Below are 22,658 nucleotides of genomic sequence, written 5' to 3' on the forward strand. Positions count from 1 at the left end.
TGCTTGGACTAAGGCAGAAATTTCGGGTTTAGTAACCAAAATAACTACTATACCTGCATCCATAGTAATCTAGCTCATGATCATTACCAGTAGCAAGATGCAATATGTATATTATATACATTACCATCGAAAAGTCTGGGGAAAAGAAAGTCTTTTTGAAAGAAATAATACTTTTATTCAGCAAGGATGCTTTAAATTGATGAAAGTGGCAGTAAAGACATTTATAATGTTACATTCTGTAGTTGAACTTTCTATTCATCAAAGAGTCCTGAAAAAATGTATCATGGTTCCCACAATAAAAATTAAGCAGCAACAATGACAACTTTTCAGCAATTTATCGATATAGGCTAGCTATTGAATATTTCATTGGTCATTCTCATGTCCCCTATTTTTGCATTTAGAATGCCTTTGTCATAATCTAACTTCAAGTTCATTTAAAAAAATACATAATTTAATAACATTGTTAAATCTATATAATCTTCAGCAAATCTCAAAATGAATACCCATTTTTCATACTTTACATTATAATGTAATGATGCTTACATTAACATATAGCATTTAAACAAATGATTTTAGATTTTAGTGTTTTATCTTTAAATTTACTATACAAAATAGCATGCCATTTTAATGTCAGCCATTTACCATTTATCAGCAAATAATCATCCGCTTATATTGGCGGATGATATATAGACCTCTAACACTAGCTTGCTCTATTCATTTTCTATTCTATCTGTTTTCTTTTTATTTATTATATTATTTAAAAAACCCTTGCTATGTTTACTTCGTTAAGCTAACTGAGACTTGTTATAGCACTTGTATATTATTGCTCTTTTGTTGATTTTGATTGCTTCCATTGTCCTCATTTGTAAGTCGCTTTGGATAAAAGCGTTTGCTAAATGACTAAATGTAAATGTAAATATTGGCTAGCATTTTGACATATATATTTGATTAACAATCAAATACGTTAAGTACATTGTGTCTTCTGAACAGTTTGATTAGGTAAGACTCCTACATTCAGCTGAGTGTTTGTTCATGACATACTGAGGCTGCTTTACTTAATTTTTCTGAGGATTCTGAAAAATTTATCCATATGCTATCAACTATGAGTGTCCTTGAAGGTCTTTCACTTACAATGTGCTAAGTTTGTCTGCTCTTTTATTTATAGCCATGGCCAAGTTCCAGTCATGTGTCCAAAGCCTCAGCAGATTTTGATGCAGTCTCAGAGTGATTAAGAAGGCTTTTCGTTCTATCCTTAGCTTCCCGATTAGCAGGTAGGCCTCCAGTGGGACAAGTGCTTTTCAGCTGGCAGTTCATAGCAGCTCCTGCTCCTTCTCAACTCTCATTGTGTGGAAACTCAGAAGATGCTTTTCTGAGCTCTTGGTTTTCTCAACATTGAGACCATGGTTCTTATGATGGTGAGTATTTTGCAGTCCTTTGGGACAGTTTGAGTTTACACTGACGACTTTCCTGGTTCTTTTGGATCGCAATTAGTTGAAAATGTAATTAAGACCATTAAGCGTGCTTTTTCACAGTCATTACTTTGACCTTGGCTAAACCTCAGTGGTTTAGAAAATGTCTATGGTTAAAGTAAAGATTCTCTCCAATTTCTGTGCTTCAATTGGTGTTTTTGATGGTCTTGGTGTTCAGTAGATCTGAAGTGATTACAAGGATATCAACACAGGTGCTTGCAATAATACTGAAGAATAATGAGAAACATCATTGCAGTTATCTGGCATGCATTAAAATGATTGTGCCAATCAGAGTTGAAAACTTCTGCCCGCATTTACAAAGTTCTGTGGACATCCATGATGCTTAAAACGTCCTTAGCTCAGGTTTGTTTAACATCTTTTTCACATGCTGTTTTGAGCTTACAGATCCTCTGTATCACAAGAATTTACTTGTTTTGGGTAACATAATTGATTTCATATGATTTATATTATTTGTTTACATTCTGTTTTCTTCAAATGTTCTCATCAAAAGCAGATATTGGAACAGGCCTCTGGGTAATTTATTAGAATTACATATTTTTTTCCAGAAAGAAGGATGCAGATTCAGCTTTCCTAGTTCTGTATTTTGTCATCTAAATTACATCAGTAACACTTAAAAATGTAAATTATTCAATTTTTTTTGCTTTTCTGTAATTGGACATTATGATCATGGGCCATTTTGATCACTATATCATTTTTGCAAATATGTATTTTTTCCCCATTGTGTCCTAGTTTTTGATAACCTTTATTGATTCAACTACCAATATTTATACACACACACACACACACACACACACGTGTGTATATATATATATATATATATGTGTGTGTGTGCCTCTCAGGCTGTATCATTTCCCTGTTTATGTGCCGATAGCTCGAGTGGAAAAAAAGAGCTGGAACTGAGGCTTTTTTTTTTTAAGAGATCATGGTCTTTTTTTTCCAGTTTATAAAAAAAAAAAAAAGTAAATGTGGATCAGAATATAAGGCAATGCAGTAACTGACCTTTCATACCAGTTTAGAAATCCAACTTTATTGGTTAAAACACATGTGACGTTTCGGCCATTGTCCAGGCCTTCATCAGATGTCTGATCAAGAATTTAAGTTGGATTTCTTCAAGAGTGAGTGTTGCACCTTTTCTCATCGACATGACTTTTTTATATTTGGTTGCACCCCCTCTTCTGTCGGTAGAAAACCTCTTTTTCAGCAATCTTTCTTACTTCAATCCAGTTTAGAAATCCAAATTGTTCTATGTTACTGGTTTTGTGTTAGATTTCACTTATTTACCCTTTCTTTGAACAAATCATGTCTTTCTGTTTCTTACTTCATAACTTTGTTTTCTTAAATCACATGACTTGGTAATATTTAATTTTCACATTTGTACTTGAATCAAAAATAACAATAGGCTTCCACTGCATCATCCTGTCACATGTTTCTTCCACTTTCTCCCTGCACTTGCAGATAAGCTCTTTAGTCTAATTCAAGCGAAGTCTGCTCTTTTTATCCCTGCTTAGTCTCTGATATCTGTCCATTATTTCTGTGTCTTGAACTTCGTAATGCTCCCTCAGCCGTAGCGTGTGCCAGGCACAAATATGCTGTCATGATGTGCCAGTGGGATTCTGGCAGATGTACCTGTTTCGTTTTTTTTTTTTTTTTTAGCTTTGGTTCAACATCAACTCTACAGATACTTTCAGTTTTAATAGTTGCAATGGGCATCAAGCACTCTGTGCCCATTTCAGTTCTAAAGGTACCATGTCTTATGTAAAGAAGCTTGATTGTGCAAGGAAGTGATTGAGAAAATACTTTAATGAGATTCTGGTCAAACAGGTGGTAGAAAAGTAGGTTCAGGTACAAAAAAATTAAAATTAAATGTAAAGTATCAATTAGTAATCTAAAAACACTACATTTCATAACAGTGCAAATGTTTCAGTATTGTGTTTGGATAACTTAGCAGAGAATTTTAAATCCCGTTAAGAACAGGATCGAGTTAAAAGCATTCAGTCTTTTTTAAGCTTGTGAGTTTATCCACTTGTTTAAGCTTATTAGTTTATGCCCAGGTTCATCAGGACTGTCTTTACACAAGGAATATTCTCATAAACGAGTTTGCATTTGCGTTCGATTCTTATCATTATCAATGCTCTTATATTTGTTTCATATAACATATGAAAAGTATGCAACATGCACAATTTGCAAGTGTGCATTAAAATGTAAACGGTTTCTTATTTCTAGTGAAAATGTTAGAATTTTGCATTTTTTAAAATGTTTTCTATTTTTCTTTTCTATATTGTTTTAGATATTTTATTATATATTTATTTGAAAAACGATATAGCTGAATGAAGTCAACATGAATTCCAGAATTTCTTAAGTATTTACTTTAATGACATAAGAACTAGAGCTGTAAGAACTCCAAAAAGGTTTGTGTCAAACATGATGATCATTTGATCCAAAGTGCATCCTGAGCTTCAGTGAAATTGAGAACATCTGAAGTATGCATAGTTATTAATTAAATCATCTAGAAACAGAATCTTAAATATCTTAGAATCTTCATTTTACACCATAACATATTTTTGTTTACATTTACTTTGACTTAAAACTGAAAAAAAAATTTTTTTTCCAGGTTTAAATTGCATTTTAAATTCCAGATACAGCCCACATTCTTACATAGTTCATACTTGCAAAGTTGTTTCATGGGCCTAAACCATTCAGTTGTTCTTATTCATTTTACACCATAACATATTTTTGTTTACATTTACTTTGACTTAAAACTGAAAAAAAAATTTTTTTTCCAGGTTTAAATTGCATTTTAAATTCCAGATACAGCCCACATTCTTACATAGTTCATACTTGCAAATTTGTTTCATGGGCCTAAACCATTCAGTTGCATTTCTGTCTAATTTGCATCATTGTTATAATGTTTCCTGGGCTTGACATCCTAATGGACTTGACACAGAATTACTTTCATTAATTGTTGGTGATATTAAACTGGGCATGTGTTTTATGCTTTTGTCTTTTACAGAGTGGAAGGAGAGGATGAATGAATGTGATCTGCTAGGCCAGAGAGTATAGCCCTGCTATGTTTATCATCTGATTAAACCTACAGTCAGCTGACATCTACCACAGGCCATTGGATGAAGTTAAAATGGCCTCCCACAAGCAAAGCTTTCAATGCTTTGACACCATCATGGACGACCCATCTCTCAAGCCCCCTTTCCCCCATGGGCACTGCTCCTCAGCGTCCTTCAGAGGCTCATCCGGCTCAACAAGACTGGAGCCGCTGGAGGATCGTGGATGCTATCTGTGTGCCGATCACCAGCAGGCCAAGGCGGTGGCCTCAGAGGCCTCAGGAGCTTACTCAAACCCATGGTATCATTTCCAGACACATCCACACTCTCAGCAGTATACAATCAGGAGGCCCACTCGAGCTGAGGAAGCTCCTGGACAGGTTGAAGGTCACCACCACCATCACTGGCACTCCAGGAAGATTGTGCATGTGAAAAACAGTGACCCCTCTGTCCGGAGGACCATCGTGCTGCACTGCAGGAGCCTGCGTAGTCTGGTGCTCTTCATGGACGAGGTCTCTGAACTCATGCAGTGTCTCATCAGGAAGCTCTACACACTGGAAGGCCACAAGGTCAGTCTCTTCTGGGAATATACACTAACATTCAAAAGTTTGAGGTCAGTAAGATTTCATTTAGAAATTAACTCTATTATTCAGCAAGGGTGCATTAAATATATAAATATTTCTATTTCAGACAAATGCTGCTTTTTTATTTCTATTCATTAAAGAATCCTGAAAAATGTTTTTCATATTAAGCAGCGCAACTGTTTATCTATCAACATAATAGTGTTTGATAATAATGTTTCCTGAGCAGCAAATCATTTTAAAATAGATTAAAATATAAAACTTGTATTTTCATATATTTCAGTTATTGTTACTTTTGTGTGTGTGTGTGTGTGTGTGTGTGTGTGTGTGTATGTGTGTGTTTTGATCAGGTAAATGCAGCCTTAGTGAGCATATGAGACTTCTTTCTAAAACATTACAAAATCTTACCGACCACAAACTTTTGAACAGTGGTGTAAATACTGATGTTTGTGCTCTTATACTTTTTAATCATCAAAAAAATAAAAAAAAATAAAAAAGTAATGTTTAAGTTCACAATTATTATAGAGGACAGAAATCTCACATTTACCCAGCTTCAGAATGTATGAATTGAATTCCTTTCATTTCGGTCTGAAGTTGAATGAATTGTACACAAGTACAGAACAGATTGCTAAATTACAGGAAGTGGAGTTTGCTGAATTAAATGGTTAATGTGGGGTGGAGGTGGGGATATAATCACTATATCAACTACTTTTTTTGTAACTTTTTTTATAACACATACCTTTAAACTTCAAGACTTTTTAAACTTTCAGACAAGGCTCTGTCATGCTATAATTCAAAGTTTTTCTTTTCAATTTATTTAATTTTTAATTAAATTCCTTACAAATCTGCATTCTGATTTTTACCTCAATTCAAATGTATTTAATTGTCAGTTTAGTTCTAAGTGGCGCACAACCCTGGAATTCACAGCCTAGTCCACAGTACATCTTAAGTATTGTCAGTCATTGTTCAGGTTTGCTTATTTGTGTCTATCTGGTTGTCTAACATTGTTATAAAATTTCTCAAATTGTAAATAACGTTCATGTATCTATTTACATTTATTGTAAATTGACCTAAATTATGTATGAATGGCTGTTGGTTTGCAGGAGAAGCAAATGTTCTAAGGACACAGAGGCCTCTAGTGGATGAAACTGGAGGCTCTGATACAAACATTCAACAGACTGAACAAGTTAGGCTAGCAAATCTGTTGTTCCTTCATTTGTAACCTCTCAGTTTAGTTAAAAACACATGTTTACAGGAAGCTAGGTATTTGTAAGTGACGCCAGATCTGACAGCTGGAAAGTCCCAAAGCCGTGGGACCTCGAAACTTGAGCTCTTTAATTCGATTTTTGTGCATTAGTTATTTGAGGCTAGCAAACAAAGTGACAGTCACCACAGATTGAGTTGTATGATTTATGAAGTGCTCATAATGCTGAGAACAAGATTAGTTGAGCAGATCAGTCAGCGTAAAGTTCATTTTAGTTACTATCACTCCCACTAGCGCTTAAGGGCAAATGCCACAGACCACGGAAGAGGAAAAAATAAAGAATTAAAGTCTGCAGGTGGTTTGGGTAGATAAGAGGTGGACAGGGTGTCCCGGGCAGTGTAAGAAATAGCCCCTCTGGGACAGAGCTATGGCAACCCTGATAAAAGGTGAGAGGCTAGGAGTTTATACAGCTCTGAGGGCAACCAGAGGCTGTTCCACAAAATCAAGACCTGTCTCTAAGTGTTCGCACGCAACGGTTATGGTACAGTATGCCACCGTGCTAATGATGGCATCACACTGTACGCAGAGAAAGTGCTGTCCCTTTAAAAGGGGAACACTTATTGGCTTGGAGTCCACAGAATGTCTGGAGTCGATCCAGGCATTTCCTGTCCATCAGAGCTGGACTCACTAGTCATTGCTGACTCTGGTCAGCGCTGCTGGTCCTCTGTGGGTCTAGCAGGCACATCCTATTAGCACTGCCACAGGCATGTACTTCCCATAGAAAACATGCTGTAAAGTGGCACACACCCCTCCACAGGGGCCTGACTGATACATGGATAACATTATGAATGGCACCGAGACAATGCCAGAAATACCTCGGCAAGCAATAGAGTAAAGGTTTATTTGTCACTGGCTGAAAGTTGAAAATGTAAGTAATGTAAAGGAACAAGAACAAAATCCAGCATGACCCTCATGTGTCGTTGAGGATATGAAGTATTGTGCTTCAGTTGCTGGGCAAGACAAATTTTAGTATATAATTTCTGCGTTTTCAGGGCTCCAGTCTGCAAATAAATAGTTAAATGTAAATCTTATTTAAAACATAGTTTCTATGACAGTTGGGAAAAAGCAATTGTGAAGCATTTTTTTTATGTCAGTCAAAAAAAAATAAAAATTGAATTGTTCAGAGTGACTGATTCCCCCCTGAATACTGAACCGTTGAATCATTTGCCAATTCGATTCGATTGTAAATGAATGAGCCATGACTTGTAATAAAGAATACATATGCCGTTTTTATAAATATTTTTATTTATATTTATTTATTTAGTTTTTAATAAATAGCATTCTAAGAAACATTAATTTTGTAAAATATTGTTGGTAATTTATTAGCATAGTAAGGTCCAAATATATGTCAGATTGATGACATGTTAAAACCATATAAACAAGATACACACACACACACACACACACATACACACACACACGCACACACACACATAAATATATTTAAAATACATATATTTATATATTTAAATAGGCAGTAATATTCTTACAAAAAGAATGATATTTATTTAAGCCACAAATACAGTTAGCATCAAATCTGAACAACCATCTTAATCAAGTGGTTAAGGATATACACATTTTAATTCAACATACAGGCTGTTTTTAAGTTTATTTGTTATAACAGAATTACAGTGTTACTTATTGAGTTTTAAAAAATTTTGTAGCTTTCTCATTTTTAATGCACTCTTTTTAAACATCTTTGAATAAATATTTTCTGCTGTTCTTGTTAGATATGATCAGGATATTCCTTTACTGGTATTGTTGCACAGCAGTGATGCACCAGCATCCAGAGAAGAACTATTAATCTTGCTCAAATCAGAGCTATTTTGAACCAGCAGAAGCAGGTCAATGCCATGAAAACATACAGTTTGAGATACTCGCATCCTCTACAGTTCCCATTAATTATCTTCAAACCCACTGGAAAATTGAAAAGTTTAGAAGATATAAAACTGCAGAGCATGCAGATTTAGCATAAGGTTAGTATTGTGTTAAACAGTGATGTTAATGTGTGTACTTGTACTCTCTCTATATACAGTATATTCTGCTTTCATGATTTTGGAACCTGGTTCAACATCAGATGTTGTTGGATTATTACAATTAAAAATGCTTTTTTGGACATATTACTCATGTGTCTTAACTTTTTTTTTCTTTTCCAAAAAGCCTTAAAGTGTTAAGAAGATTAGTTCTTTCTTTATTAATATTCCCAATATTTCTAGCATAAGTTAATGCTGAGTTTAACTCTAATGAACTGACCTCAGATGAACTCTGATACTTGATTTGCTAGTTGATGTTGATTTTTTTTTTTTTTTAAATATTGATATAGTCACAATATAGTATATATAATATAATATAACTATGATATAGTTTTTTTTAAATAGGGATGAAGACTTCTGGATTGACCTGATGAACTATTTGTTTGTACACTTCTTGTTTATACTGGCCCATGGGTACTGACTCATGCGCCGAAAACACCCTGCATAATGGATCACGCACATTTTCAGATCACTGTTTTCATGATTAAAAATTAGTGTGGGACAATGTACACACCAGATGACTTCCCATGGCCATTAACCTTTAATTGGTATGGCTTCAATCCCTCATAGCACATTTCCTCATCAGAATTTGGCAGTTATAATAATCCCTGCTGATTTAATTTCAGCCAGATATTGCTAATCTTAATCAATTTGATTCTGTCATATTGTAATCAACCAGCAGCACAGTCTAACGCAGATAGAGCTATTTGCATGTTTTTCAGATTGACAGTGTGCACAGTCTGCTCCAGTGCCCGAGCATTTTGGTTTGTGTGGGACGTGAGCCTTTCCACCCACTCTTGTTGGACAGCTTCAGGAATAACTCTTACGACAAACTTCCAAGGCTGAACACAAAGCCACGCTCTAGTGTCTGCAGCGATGAAAAGTGGGCCAAGAAAAATGGTAGGTCACACTCCAAAAAGTCATTTTCTTTATCATTAATCATCCTTTTTTGTCTTTCTTTACAGTAAAAATATCTAAACATCTTTAAAACAACATAAATTTACTTGAAGCTAAATTTTGTAACATAAAACTTGGTTTTAGAGAATATATTTTCAGTTATGTGTATTTTTTTTTAACCCTGTGGTAAATTAGTTTTTTTACAGTAAAAAAACTATTACAAAATATATGATTTTGTAATAGTTACTTACTTTGTTTACTTATAGTCAATTTTGGACTTGAAACAAAAAGAAGCGTCATCCATCCAAGGTGTGATTCAAGCAACAGATCAGCAGGACTGTCCATCTCATCTGAAAAGTTGTTTCCAAATGGACTTAACTCATTACCACCAGGACACAGAGGTGCTTGTCCTCAAACGGGAGAAAACACGATGGATGATGACATTGAAAAGCGAGTTCTGGTCAACAAAGACGGAAGCCTGTCAATGGAGATGAAAGTGCGCTTTCGACTATTACACAACGAGACATTGCACTGGTCCACAGAAGTGAAGAAGTCAAAGAGCACTTTTAATGAATCCCATATTGTACCTGATGATGCTTGTTCCCTCTCGCATGGCAGTGCAGAGAGCTGCCATGCTGGCGAAGCAGATGAGACATACAGCACCAAACGTTACCAGAGACACTTTGAGGAGCCACATTGCCAGCACTGCTGCACTCACTGTCAGGAGTATGATATCTGGAAGAACACTGTACCTCCCGATCAAGGATCTGTTAGACGCATCAGATCCTCAAGCTCCAGCGCATCCTCGCGGAGAATAGTGTGCAAAAAGGCATCTACCGACAGCATGCGCACAATGACCAGTGAAGAGTACACAGAGCATGTAGTAGAAAAGGCAACTTGCATTCAACAGACCTTCGGACAGCAGGGCGACACCACGATTGAACAATGTACCATCAACCATTGCCACAGTCGAAGTGAAGTACGCTCAATGTCCCCTAAAACAAAGAGCACAAGTACTGTAGAAGACAAGCGTGAGAACACTCATGTATCTGAAAATTACGAGAAAAGACCTGATGTCATATCCTCTAACCTCCCTAAAGATCAATTAAGTGTTCAGATCACTCAGCCAGTGGAGGAAGAGGAGAGGCCTGTATCTGTTGTGAGCTCTTCTTCTCAAATTTTAGCATCGCTGAAAGAGGATCAAGATGATGAAGATGTCGACCTTCCTCCGAGTATCTCGAGAACATCCCATGGCCAACAGGAAGACGAGGAGAGCAAAGTTGCAGAACCAAACCCATGTTCTACTACACCCTGTAAATCTCCTGCATCTCCGGCATATTTGTCACCAAGACCACCAAGCACAGCTTCATCTTTAGGATGGTCTAAAAGATCCAGAAAGTTGGCCAGTCCAGAAGTGGATGATGAAGAGGGCAGGTTTGAAGCATCTGCTTCACCCAAAGCTTCATCTGGACCCAAAAATTGTAAATGTGTAGTCACAAAAGACATAGCAACTATAGGGGATTCTGAATCAAATGATCAACTAGAAGACATTCAACCCAAAACGTATGTGCAAGATGAAGAAAAAGAAGAAAGGGCACTAAGTTCAATGTCAGCCAAATCAAAAACGTCTACAAATTAATTGTCTGAGTTATCAGCCTCTTATGATAATGAAAATGGTGCTGAGTGTATTGGAGCAAATGGCGAAATTATAGAGGAGCGATCCTCGAGTGCTATCTCCATAAAATCCATCACCTCTGGAAAATCAAATAAAACAAATGTTTCAGAGGTACTTGAAAAGGATGGAAGAGCACCCAGTGCCATGTCAATAAAGTCTCAGAAATCTGACAAATCAAGACAAACCGAATTCTCACACAATGTGTCTGAGGAACAAATCTCTGAAGTAAGAACATCAAGTGCCATGTCTGTTAAATCAAATACATCTGTGAGGTCAAACGCATCAGATATTGGCTTTGATGAGCTTCCCACATTACAAGACAATGTTGAGGAGAGGGCTGTAAGTGCTGTGTCATCTAAATCAAATATTTCCACTACATCTAGTCGGTCTAAAGAGCCACAGTCTGTACCTGATGGGGCATCAGAGGAGAGAATAGAAGAGAAAGCTTCAAGTGTTAAATCTGGAACATCAAACAAGTCTGGAATCCAAGAGGTGACAAATGATGATCAAACAGTGGAGAGGGCTCCCAGCTCCATTTCGATAAAATCAAATATTTCTGCAAGATCTAAAATGTCAATTGAGCTGAGCGAACTTGAAGATCAAGACAGGGCCCCCAGGAGCATTTCTATTAAATCAAATGTCTCACATAAATCAAAGTCTGACATTTCAGAAGCAGTATCTTTTCAAGAAAGAGATGAATCTTTAAATTCAGTGAAATTAAACACACCTGAAACTGAAGCAGCTCCTCAAGTGGGGCTACCAGGGGAGAGATCGCCAAGCTCTGTGTCATCAAAATCAAATATGTCTACAAGATCCAAAACATCCAAAAAATCTGAGGTAGACCAAGATGGAGCACAGGAAAAAGAAGATGTTCAGGAAAGAGCATCAAGTGCTATTTCAGTGAATTCTACCACATCTGCAAGATCAAGGAAATCTGAAACAACACCAAAATTAGGGGAAGAAACAAAGGAACGAGCTCCTAGTGTTACGTCAATCAAATCAAATGCTTCATTAAAATCAAATAAGTCCAAGATGGAGGAGGAGGAAATAGAAAACAGAGCCTCCAGTGCTTTGTCTGTTAAATCTGAAGTTTCCACATTATCAAAAAAATCTAATGTTTCTGTAAGATCTAAAGGGTCCAAAATGTCAGAGGTGGCAGGAGATGATAATCAATCATCCGCAGTATATGCAGCATCACATACATCTGAAACGTCAAATGAAATCAGCACAGCACCTAAAGAAACCTGCAAAAGCACAGAGAAATGGCCAGACAAAGAGAAAAGAGCACCAAGTGCATTGTCAACAAAATCCACTAACTCCAAGAAATCCAAAGTATCTGATATGGCTGATGATATTGTAGCTGAAGATAGAGATGATTTGCGATCTGTAAGTGCAATGTCCTCTAAATCTAATGTTTCTGCAAAATCTGTGAAATCAGTGATCTCAGAATTGGTCACAGAAGAAGCACTGGACCAAACAGAAGAACGGGCTCAGAGTGCATTGGCAGCACAATCCAATCAGTCAGGAGTGACGGTAAGTGATGGAGTTCAAGTTGCAGAGGAACGGGCGCTGAGTGCCATGTCTTCTAAATCAAATGCCTCTGAAAGATTAAAAAAGTCCAGTAATTTAAAAGTGCCAACTGCTTTGCCTCAAGCAGCAAAACACCAAACAGAGGAGCGAGCTCAGAGTGCATTGTCAGCTAGATCAAGCATTTCAACAAGATCCAGTAAGTCTAAAATTTCAGATGTTTTAACTGATATGCAAGTTGATGTGAAAGACCAAAAAGAAGAGAGAGCTTCAAGTGCTTTGTCTGCAAAATCAAGCATTTCTGCAAAGTCAAAAAACTCAAATGTTTCTGCAACAGACGTCAAAGCTGATGACAAAGAAAAAGGAGACAGAATACCAAGTGCTATGTCAGGAAGATCTGCTATTTCTACCAAAACCAGTATCTCTGCAAAATCCAAAGCATCACAAGTTTCAGAAGTACCGCCAGAAGAGACTGATGATGAAGAAAGTGAAGTAAAAGCACCAAGTATTACTAAATCCAGTATTTCAGTAAGGTCCAATAAGTCAAATCATTCAGACTTTAGTGCTGAAGAAGGGGTTCAGAACATAGAGAGACCTCCAAGTGCAATTTCAATAATATCTGATGCCACACCTGATGAAAATGAAATCACAAATGATGATGAAATCCAAGAAAGGGCTCCAAGTGCTGTGTCTGCAAAATCACATTCCTCTGTAAGGAACTTGGCACCAAGTTCTAGGTCATTGAAATCTGATGCCTCTGGAAGATCTGGTCCAGGTGACCCTGTCAACAAAGAAAAAGAAGCAAGAACAGAAAGTGGTTTGTCCTCAATTTCTGTAAGATCAAAGAAGTCAGAAGATTCTGAGATAATCAGCAATGTAGAGCAGAGAGCATCAAGTACAGCGTCAGTTACATCTAAAACATCTGCAAGATCTAAAAGGTCAACTATTTCAGTAGTTGCTCCTAAAGAAATTGGAAAAACAGATACTGAAGATGTTCGAGCATCAAGTGCAATGTCTGCAAAATCTTGTACATCTGAGAAATCAAAATGTTCAGAAAGAACAGTTGAGAAGGATGAAGAAGCAAGTAAAGTGGTAGACAGAACAACCAGCTCTTTGTCTTCAAAATCAAATCAATCCATAGCATCTGATGCCACTGTTAAATCAAGTGTTGTGCCTACTAAATCAAATGCTTCTGCAAAATCCCTCCTCTCAGAAGCTGAAGAGCCTGACAGAAGATCCACAAGTGTGGTTTCTAATGCATCTGCAGATTCTAAAATGTCTGAAGCAGGTGTGAACACAAAAGCAAACCGTTCACCGAGTAAATTGTCACTTAAATCCAATGTATCTACAAGATCCAAGAAGTCTAAAATTTCTGAAGGTGAGGACCATACACCCACAAACACAGAAGATAGGGAATTAAACAGAGATGAGAGTCCATTGTCCAATCACTCAGAAGTATCTCAAGCAGAGAACTCAAATGAATGCATTTGTGGTGCAATAAACAAGCCATCAAGTCCAGTGGCATCATCTGAAAAAGACTCCGACCATGAAGAGGTACCTGCAAGTCCTCTGTCTAAAAAGTCAGCAAAGTCCAAAATTAGTTAAGTTGGTTCCGCCTCTGAAAGAGTTTTAACACCAACAAGCACCTCAGTTTCTATTGGGGTAGTTGAAGACCATGAGGCTGATGATGTTTCAGTTAACTCAAGAATATCTGCTTCATCAAAGACTGAAATATGTGGTAAATCTGACCAGGGTTCATCAGAATCTCCAGTACAAATCACAAATGAAGCAACACCGACACCAGAGGGAAGACCTAAAAGTTCTACATCAGCTAATTCAAATGTCTCTCGTAAATTGAGGTCCAAAAGCTCTCATTGCGGTTCTGCATGTCCTACAGACATAATCCAGGACAGAGATGATGTAGCAATGTAGCAAGCAATAAATCCTCCAAAATAAAGTATTCAATAATTTCATCTGATAGCCAACCATCTGCCAACAGTTCAGTGAAACAGAGCTCTCAAACCCAGAAGATTCGTCCATCTAGCAAAGCTGAAATCACAGGTCAAGAGAAAGCTGAAAGTCCAGATGTTACCCATAAATCTCAAAGTGTCTGTTCAAAATGCAGTTCTACACAACAAAAAGGAAAAATGTCACCTGCTTCGAGTGCCTCAGCAATCTCAGACTCTGAGAAATCCAAAACTAAAGAAGGAAATACTGCAGAAATGACTGACAGACCAAAGAGCAATATATCCAATTCATCCTCTCATTTGAAAGTAAATGGTCAAAATAATTTTGAAACTACAGTTGTCAATGAAAGAAGCAATAAATCAAACACCATGTTAACACAGAAAGTTGAGGACAATGCAACCAGGTTATCTGTTACCTCAGGAAACCATCTAAGTCCTAGCCCACCAAAATCTCCTAAAAAATCCAAAAAACCTGTTATTCTACTTGGCAGCTCTAATGATAGTGTGTTATCGCAGACAGTTCCTGCTCCAGAACCAAGAGAAGAATATACTGACCATTTGAATGCTGCAGCAGAAAGACCTCAGTCTTGTAGATCTGATACAAATGTCAGTGAAATTAAGAGTGAAAAAAGTAGCAAATGTAGAAAAAGAATTGGAAGCGACTCTTCTTGCCACAAGATGGATGATGACATGTCTGAGCTGAGTCCTTCTTGCTTGCCAAATGCTTCTCCAACTGAGGTGGTGAATGAATGGCTGAGGAAAATCCCATCAGACACCACCTTGTGTGATTTGGGGGACGAATTCCATGACAATCATGTTTCAATAGAGCCGCTTTGCACATCTCATGTGCCTTCAGGAGTTGATAATGAGCATGGAAGTTTGCAGCCAAGTGATGTTACCAAGCTTGAAACACAAAATGAGATGGAAGGTGCTCATGTGGTGAATACAGAAGGTGCTACGGACAAAAAATCTCCTGAAGTTGCTGAGGGTGATCGCTCTCAGAGAGGGGATGAACCAAAGATGTTTAGTTCCTCAGTTCTGGTGATGAAAGTCTTGCTGAGCCCCAAACTCGACCGATGCAATAGCCTACCAGAGGTATCTCCTGTATATGGACGTAAGCTCAGTGCATCAGTGCAAGGTCTTCTGGATTGTTTGGCAAATCTTCAGCTGTTAGACTTTGGTCCTAGTGATGAAGATGGTAAAAAAGAAAAATACCAGGAGTTCATGAGCATGCTTAAGTCCCTTTGGCTTTGTGACCCAAAAGACAATGAGAAGACATCTGTGGAAAGAAACAAGCATCTGGATGAGGAATTCAAAGCCAGGTCATCCTCAGGAGTCGATGTTAACAGTGGCTCAACCGGTTCAGGGAAAAGTAGCATAAATGATGGCATCCAAGCCCAAATCAACACAGAATGTGAAGGCTTGGATACCCTGACAAAGGTACTAGAAGTTGATGAAACAGTGGAAGGGGAAGCTTCAGAAACAAAATACGATTCAGCCACTCCAGATATAGCAAGTCAAGCTCAGTGGACCCCAGAGACAAAGGGCACAATTGAAGTGAAGCTAAAAGATGATGTCCCAGGCTCTGAAGAGACAATCAGGAGTAATGATAGTCCAAGGGAACTCATTGAAACACCTCTTTCATCAAACAAGAGTTCTGGGAATAATCCCAAAAAAGAGGAAACTGAATCAGACCGTCAAGAGGACACAAGTTCAGGCAGCGCTCCAAAACAACAAAAAGGTCAATTATCAAAAAGGCTTTCTCAAGACCCTGATCCTGTATGGGTTCTGAATTTATTGAACAAATTAGAAAAGCAATTTATGACACATTATATTAATGCAATGGCTGAGTTCAAAGTCCGTTGGAATCTGGATGACAATGAGCAACTTGATGCCATGATATGCGAATTGCAAGATGAAGTCCGCAGACGGATACAATCAAGTATAGACAGGGAGCTAAGGAAAATCCAAGGCAGAGCTGGAAGACCAAGACCACCAAAAGACACAATGTCACGTGAATCTACCATTCAAACAGTGCAAAGGCGGCGACGTCTGAAAGTGATGTGCAACCAATCAATTGATCCACAACCTGCTAAAAGTGACGATGATTACACAATGACAGGGACCGACTTCAGCGATCAACGTAGCGATGATGAATATTGTCCTTGTGACACATGCTTGAAAAAGAAAATGGTATCCAAGCATGTGTTACCTGTGGAAATGTTTAATTCAGCCCCTGTGATGAAAGACTTTGATTTAAGGAGAATTCTCCAGATGAAGAAATCGTCTCCAACCAATGAAAAGATCGAAGAGACTGCCAATGAAGAAGCAAGTGAGATGGAAGTAGAAAATGCAGGGCTTAAGGCTGTCAAAGAGGAGGATGAGAAAGAGGGGGCAGATAAAGAAATACTTGCTTCCAGTGCTCAAGAAATTGAAGATGAAAAACAAGAAAGTGAGGAGGGTGAAGAGGATGACAGTGCCTCCAGCAATTATGTAGAAGATAGTTCCGAGAAACAATCAAATATACCCAGACATTTAAAGAAAGATGTGAATGAAGTTGGGGAAATTGCTGAGATGTCTGTTAACACAATGATGATGCAACAAGATGAAGAGCAAGAAGAGAATATTGAGATTGATTCTGATTTAACGGCTGTCAAAGAAAGTGCAAGCAGTTCTAAGATTAATGAATTAGATGAAGACGTGGCAAATGAGGACATTAGTGAATTTGATGACATAATGCAAACTGAAGCAGCAAAGGAGGAAGCAACTGAAGAACACACTGAGGAAGGATCAGAACAACAGGACAAGACAGCTGATGATGAAACTGCAGAAGAAGGGCAAACTGCAAAAACAGAATCTGTTGAAGAGCGTGAGACCACTGGCGAAGAGACTTCAGAGGATGGGCAGACTGCTGAAGCAGTATCTGTTGGAGAGGATGACATAGCTGGTTGTGACACTGCAGAAGAAGGTGAGACAGTTGAGCGTGAAAAAGCAGAAGATGGACAAACTGCTGAAGCTAAAACTTCAAGAGATGGTGAGGCAGCAGAAGATGAGTCTGCAGAAGCGGGTGAAACAGCTGAAGATAAAGCTTCAGAAGATGGACAAATTTCAGATGAAGAAACCACTGCAGAAAATGGACACATTTCTGAAGGTGAAACTGGAGAAGACGGCGAGACAGGTAATGGCGACACTGCAGAAGAGCATGAGACGGCTGAAAGTGAAACTGCAGAAGAGGGACAAACAGCTGAAGATGAAACTGGCGAAGAAGGTGAGACAGTTAATGATGACACTGAAGAAGAGCATGGGATGGCTGAAAATGAAACTGTAGAAGAAAGACAAACTGCTGAAGATGAAACTGGAGAAGAAGGTGAGACAATAAACAACGACACTACTGAAGAGCATGAGACAGCTGAAAGTGAAACTACAGAAGATGGAAAAACTGATGAAGATAAAACTGCAGAAGAAGGTGAGACAGCTAAAGATCAAACTTCAGAAGTTGGACGAACTGCTGAAGCAGAAACTGTTGGAGAAGATGAAATAAGTGAAGATGAAACTGCAGGGGAGAGTGAGGCATTAGCTGAAAGCAAATCTGTAGAAGGAGAGACTGCTGAAACTGAAACTGTGGAAGAGAGCAATATTGGTGATGATGAAACTGAAGAAAAGGGTGAGACAGCTGATGGCAACACTGTAGAAGGGCATGTGACGGCTGAGAATGAATCTGTAGAAGATGGGGAAGCTGAAACTGCAAGAGAGAGTGATACAGATGATGAGGACAATGCAAAAGAGAGTGAGACAGCTGAAGATGAAATGGCAGAAAATGGCCAAACTGCTGAAGTTGAAGCTGCAAGAGAGGGTGAGACAGATGGTGATGAACCAGCAGAAGATGAGCAAAATGCTGAAGCTGATGCAGGTGGGGAACATACGGCTGATAATGAAGCTGTAGATGATGAGCAAACTGCTGAAGCTGAAAGTGATGAAGAGAGTGAGACAGCTGAATATGAAACAGAAGCAGAGAGAGATACTGCGGACGGGACATCGTTTGAAGAAAGAGGAACTGATGTAAAAAGAGCTGATGAAGATGAAGACAACACAGATGATGTAGGAACTGCAGGAGTTGTGTCAGCTGATGAAAAAGGAACTTCTGAAGCAGAAACAGCAGATGAGGCGACCTCTGAAGCTGAAACTGAGATGTCTGAAGAGAAAGCTGCTGTTGAAGATGGCAACACGGCAGAAGACAAAAATGCTGTGGTAGAGCTGACAGAGCAAACTCCTGATCATGAGACGACTGGAGAAGAGACAGACAACAGTCAATCAAACGATGAGGAAGACAAGGAAACTGTCAGTTGTGAAGCAGCAAAGGAGGAAGGTGTTCTTTCTAACTTTGAAGACACTGAGAGTCATGATGTTTTAACTAATCTTGAGGTAATTGAAGATGAAACACCCCTTAAGAACAAGGATGACATTGTTCTAGATAGTGTTGATGATAAAGGTGAAGAAAGTGGAAAAGAAGATGATGAGGTGGAGATAATGGCAAATAAAGCTGGTTATGTGGCCAACACTGGTGAATCAGCTGAAGCTGGTGATGAAGCTGAGGATGACACAGAGCCAGACATGGAGAGAAATGAAGGGGAGCATAATAGGAACAGGCTAGGTTTACACCCTCTGTTACAGCCAAAACCAAAAGATGACAAACCAGATGGGGCGACTTCATTTAATGTTTTGGTAAAGCACAACTCGGAGTCTGAAGATGGTGCCGATGCTGACGGAGAAGACTCAGAAACAGAAGAACACAACCAAGTCATAGATTTGAGTTCTGAGTCAGAGATCAAGCCACAGAGGAAAACTGCACATAAAACCTTCAAGATGCTCGTTCACACTCTGAATTTCCTCAAACTCTCAGCCGCTGGACAACCAAAGAGCAGGGAAGAGAATAATGAACATGAAGTTGAAGACGAAGAGACTCCAGAGGATGGGAGTGATGATGCAGAAGAGAGTTCCTGTGTGGAGAAAGACGAGGTTGAAGAGAACAGAAAGGAGAAGGGCAAACTCTCAGATATTACAGAGGATACATCAGAAGATGAGGAGGACCAGACAAATGAGACTAATGATGATTCAGAGGTTCATAAATGGGAATCATCTGACAATTCCTTGCAAAAGCAGATAACAAAGTCATCCCTGGAATCTCAGTCAGGTTCCTTTGATGAAGTTCATGAGGAACAGGCAAAAAATCAGAAAGGTTTAAATCATCTGAAAGCCAACTAGAATCCTTCCTCAACATCAAAGACAATAACCAAAGATACTCTTTAGCATGTGAAAATGGTTCCAGAGGGGTTATTTCTCTATTATACTTAGACCTTATAATAATTATCCTATACACCTAAATTGAGTTTTTTAATAGCCCTTTGGATTCCTTATTTTATTTACCAAAGAGTAACATATAATGCACTTTACTTATTATTAATTTATTATGATTCCATTATATATGCAGATTATATATATGCAAAAGCACAGCATTACTGCTCAGGTATTGTAAATAGGGAATTGTTAAAACTTGAAGCTCTTCTAACTTAATGGAAGGAAATTTGTTTAGAATTTTAGTAAATTTATGTCAAAACAACATATTTAATTGCAGTTATTTATATAATTCAACCAGTTGTAAGCCTTAGCCATGCGAGGGACTTTTGACAAAGGCTTAATAATGTATCATAGTTACTGTATATGTATGTGCTGCTATACAAATGTTCCTTTATTGAAATACAGTGTAAATGGAAAATCACACATCATAGTGACATGCAATGGAAATCAGGGGGCATAAACTGTGTGTACGAGTGCATGAGAATGAATGTGTATTGAACATATTTCAATCTGAATGTTTCATTGTAGCAATATGAATTAATAATCTAATTTACTTGTAGGTGTCACGGGGTGCACACACACACGAGGAACGAGGAGACGCTGGAGAATACTTAACAGGACTTTATTTGCACGGACCAAGGGAGACGAACTCAGGAAGACGTTCACACGAAGACCTTTAACATCGGACCGAGAACTAGGGACTGGGAACACTTTATATACACACACAGGAGGAGGGGATGACGAGACACACCTGGGAGCCATGACACATCAAGGGACACACCTGGGAAGAAATCAACTTAATCAGGGGAGGAACAGGAAACAAACCAAATAAGGGCATGGGAAGGCACATGGGGAGCAGGACACACACGAAACATGGAACAGAGTCTGACAGTAGGTTGCTTGTGGGAGAGCATACCTTTAAAAAAAAACATAAAATAAATTTTTTTTATCCCTGCTAAAACACATAAGAGATGTCCATTCCATATGACTTAGTCAGAATATGTACATAAATGCTTACTTTTAAAGTAGGTGCATTGAATGCAGATGTACAGGATTGACATCACCAGAAATCACCAATATACAGCATATTGTATATTATAAGGATTGAGGTGCACACATTAAGCCATGCCTTAGATGTTTTGCCACATAAAGAACTGCACATCTAATGGACTGTAATGTCTATGTTTTGATCACACACAAAACTCTAATGTGAAGCGATGCAGATGCAAATGTGGTTCCTTCATTGCAGTTACTTTTCTGCTGGCCAAATGGTTAACTTAAATATAATAAATTCCTTGTTACTTAAATGTACTAATTTCCTGCCTGAAATAAATATATTTAAGCTTAAATTGTTATTTTATTTCATTTTATTATTATTTTTATTTACTTTTCTTGTTGTTGGCTTGAGAAATTATTGAAAAAGCCTGAAAAATTCCTATAGTGCTTTTCATGAGAGATCCCTTTTTAAATATGACTAGTCTGCTCAAATGCATTAATCAGGTTTTAAAAAATTGTCCATTTGTGTTGGCCTTTTGTTTTGTATGCTACTGTCTGTCTAGAAAGCAAATTAATCCCAGTGATCTGATTAAAATTAATGTTTGTTGTGTAATTATTTATTTTTATTTACCTTTAAAACGACAAGTTCTAAAAAAAGAACATTTTCCATTTTTAAAAGAAGGCCCAAATCTCTAGGATATACTGTACATGTCTACATATAGAATCCTTCCAGAGGGATGTTGCATAATTTAATTATGGAGTCATTGTTATTTAAGTCTGTCACTAGCAAGCATTAGCACTAATAATGACTCCCCAGGGCCGGAGTGGGACTCATTTTCAGCCCTGGAGTTTCATTCCTTAGACCGGCCCACTTATTTAAAAAAAATTTTTTACTGGCCTTTTCAGTGCCGCCTTCGCGCTTTCTATTATCCATTTTTCATCTATTATTTTTTGCTCGCATATCTCCAACAACTGAGGTTTTTTTTGTTTGTGTGTTTGTTTGTTTTTTTGAGCAAGGTGCCGCTGTCAGGGGAGTCAAAATATTATTACGTCATCATTAGTGTTGCCAATTAACTTCAGAAATGGAAAATAAGGGACAATTGTGATTCTTTATCTTTTATTCTTTAAGAAAATTGTGTTTTTTTTAAATATTCTTGTAGAAAATAAGTGTTTGTTCTAAAATAAGGGACAGAATAAGGGACGCTCCAAATATTTGTACTGTAATGTATGTCTGCCTGCAGTCAGATAGTTCACAGAAATAATCACAATTGTTTTGCTTAACCTATTTATGTGCAATTATTCTAAAAAGAATTTTAATGTCATACAAAAAATGTCATCGGCCTGAGTAAATTGTACCAATATAGAATTGTGACTTCACAAGTGTAGTAAGTTAGGAGGTGGAAATACTGTGAAATTACAAATGGCATGAAATTTGAAAGCGTAACAACTGAATGTCTATGAAACGTCAGTCAATAAAGCATTTTAAACAATGGCATTTAAAGTTTTGAAGTAAAAAAATAATTGCAACCATATAGCCTTTGAATGAAAATGCAAATTTTTCAATTAAAGAAAACTTAGAGAGTGTGGGCTGCTTCTGGTGCTTGTATTTGTACTTCAATAATGAGGTCCAAGAATACGCTAGAAGTAAAAAAAAAAATTGATGTATTTTTTTCTCTCTCTCTCTATTTAACTGCATTACAATGAAAGACGTCTTCCCTCAGGTAGACTGAATGTTGGGCTCATGATCAATAAGTTGTTTGCATTCGCCCAAACTGAATCAAAACGCGGACCGTGAAGGGACCTGCCGTCAGCGAGCG

The 22,658-nt window shown here is 37.8% G+C and overlaps 1 protein-coding gene across 1 annotated transcript; it reads left to right on the top strand.

The window, feature by feature from the left end:
* The first annotated feature begins 1,284 nt into the window (after positions 1-1,284).
* Positions 1,285-21,431, top strand: LOC107746156 (uncharacterized). Its single transcript, XM_016560255.1, is given in 7 exon segments — positions 1,285-1,415; positions 4,501-5,115; positions 9,147-9,324; positions 9,588-14,434; positions 14,437-19,748; positions 19,750-20,405; positions 20,741-21,431. Coding segments are annotated over 5 exon segments (10,860 nt in total). The 5' UTR covers positions 1,285-1,415; positions 4,501-4,623; the 3' UTR covers positions 19,781-20,405; positions 20,741-21,431.
* The last annotated feature ends 1,227 nt before the right edge of the window (positions 21,432-22,658 follow it).

This window comes from Sinocyclocheilus rhinocerous, unplaced genomic scaffold, assembly GCF_001515625.1.
Source record: "Sinocyclocheilus rhinocerous isolate Xijiao unplaced genomic scaffold, SAMN03320098_v1.1 scaffold40, whole genome shotgun sequence".
In the NCBI taxonomy this organism is placed as follows: domain Eukaryota; kingdom Metazoa; phylum Chordata; class Actinopteri; order Cypriniformes; family Cyprinidae; genus Sinocyclocheilus; species Sinocyclocheilus rhinocerous.